The sequence below is a fragment of the Eurypyga helias genome, unplaced genomic scaffold (assembly GCF_000690775.1).
Source record: "Eurypyga helias isolate BGI_N326 unplaced genomic scaffold, ASM69077v1 scaffold7578, whole genome shotgun sequence".
Lineage (NCBI taxonomy): Eukaryota > Metazoa > Chordata > Aves > Eurypygiformes > Eurypygidae > Eurypyga > Eurypyga helias.
This window is the reverse complement of record NW_010266219.1, coordinates 3,402-5,219: the sequence shown is the minus strand read 5'-3', so window position 1 is coordinate 5,219 and position 1,818 is coordinate 3,402. Positions and strand designations below refer to the sequence as shown.

At 42.5% G+C, this 1,818-nt stretch overlaps 1 protein-coding gene across 1 annotated transcript in view; it reads left to right on the top strand.

Moving 5' to 3' along the window:
* Positions 1–603, top strand: part of LOC104513584 (voltage-dependent calcium channel gamma-4 subunit-like) — a gene marked incomplete at its 5' end in the record, with an annotated part of 7,482 nt that extends 6,879 nt beyond the window's left edge. Inside the window, 1 exon segment of the mRNA XM_010156988.1 lies at positions 1–603. This exon segment is cut by the window's left edge and continues 10 nt beyond it. Coding sequence (XP_010155290.1) covers positions 1–145 — 145 coding nt within the window.
* Positions 604–1,818: the final 1,215 nt, after the last annotated feature.

Below are 1,818 nucleotides of genomic sequence, written 5' to 3'. Positions count from 1 at the left end.
CAGAGAGCCTCTGAAGGTTACGACGGCTGCCAGCTACAACGCAGACCAAGAAGCCAGTTTTCTGCAGGTTCACAACTTCCTTCAGAAGGAATTCAAGGAAGGACTCCATGTCAACATGGTCAACAGGAGAACAACGCCCGTTTGAAGTACCTTCCTCCCTCACGCTTTTTGAAGCAGAATGGATCTGTCATGGAAGAGAAGGAGCGACGTTAAAATACCCTCTCACCTCTTTAATTGTGGCATGTGTTGAGGTAGCAAGTGGAGATCCTCTGGACCAACATAAAGATGTTACACGCTCGTAGCTTTTTTTGAAGCTATTTGGAGTTTGTTTCTTTCAGTTCTTGGTGTCATGAGACGAAGGCAGTCCATGTTCCCGCACTCTTGTAGTGTGTACAAAGTCTTGGAGAAACTGCAAAGGACTCGCCACCTGTGTGTTTTAAAGGATTACAGAAAAATTGTTCTATGACTTTTTTTTTTCTAATATTGAGATCCCTTAATACAAACTTGCAAATATAATTTATAACCAAGCCCAAGGATGGATACGAGCTCCTCATCAAGTGAGCCACTTCCCTTTGACACAGCATAAGCTTTGCCTCTTTAAAAAAAAAAAAAAAGAAAAAAAAGAAAATATTTTTGAAGGCAACACTTTCTAAAACTGACCTGTGCTACTGAAACCGTAGAGCACCTGCGTACTGAGCACCACAGACTCCCTGCTGGGGTGGTAAGGGGGTCTCCCATTTCCGTGTGTAAGGCGTCCCTTGGGGCAGTGCAGGTCGGGGAGAAGAGGGTGGGTGCATCTTGAAATACCTAGAAAGGGAAGGATTATAATAGGTGGGACTTGAGCATATTTGCAAATATCATTTCTTGCCTAACATTTAGAAAACTTGAATTCTCATTTCGACTAGCCCTAGTGCCTGATCCGGCAAGGTGCTGAGTGCTGTCTGTCAGGAGCCCCTATAGACTACTTAGAGCAAGAGCGAGAAGCAGAGCTGAGCCAGGGTGGCCCGCGCAGGCCACGCTGCCGGTTCCCTGGGACTGCATTCCTGTTTCCCTTCCTGCTTCACAAGTGCAACACTAACGCTACTGGAAACTAAGGTATCTAAGCAATGTGCGTAAGAGAATGAGAAGCTAATGCGTTCGGACTAGCAAAACTTCCTGCAGCAATGGGAACTGAGTGTTAACAGAATGGATGACAACTTTGTATTTTTTAAAATAGAACAAAAATAATCACCGTTTATGAGATATTTATTAAACTCTTTTTATTATGAATAAGTGCCGCATGGTGCAAGGTATAGTTGCTTTTAGATGGAAACGATGGTTCGACCTTATTTAATTTATTTTGAATGATGAATCTACTTACGTGCAGAGAGCCCACAGAAAACTCTATGCATCACCTAAGGGGGAACTAATTTGTACCCTTTGCTTCTGTATGTTTCTAAAAAGTCTGAAATATTTTTTTTTCTTTTAAATTCCTGCTTTCATTTTTTTACACTTAGGCTTGGAAATTCAAAGCTCGAGGGCCTGACTCAAAGGTAATTTAATTTAACAGTACTCATGTTGCTTTTAGTGACCACTCGACCAAGCCATACGAGCATGAGGTGCCCGATTCCCCTCAGATGAATTAGGTGCAGTGAGAGAGGAGCATCTAATTCCTGTAGATTCCTTGGAATATACCTATCGTCTTTGCCCAGGAAATCTTTGCTACCAGAAGACTAGAGAAGTGGTGACAAGAGAAAAAAAATCATGATTTGGAAAGCTTGGCTCACTGATGGTGGGAGACCTCAGCCAAACTGTTAAAACCTCTTTAGTCTTAATTTA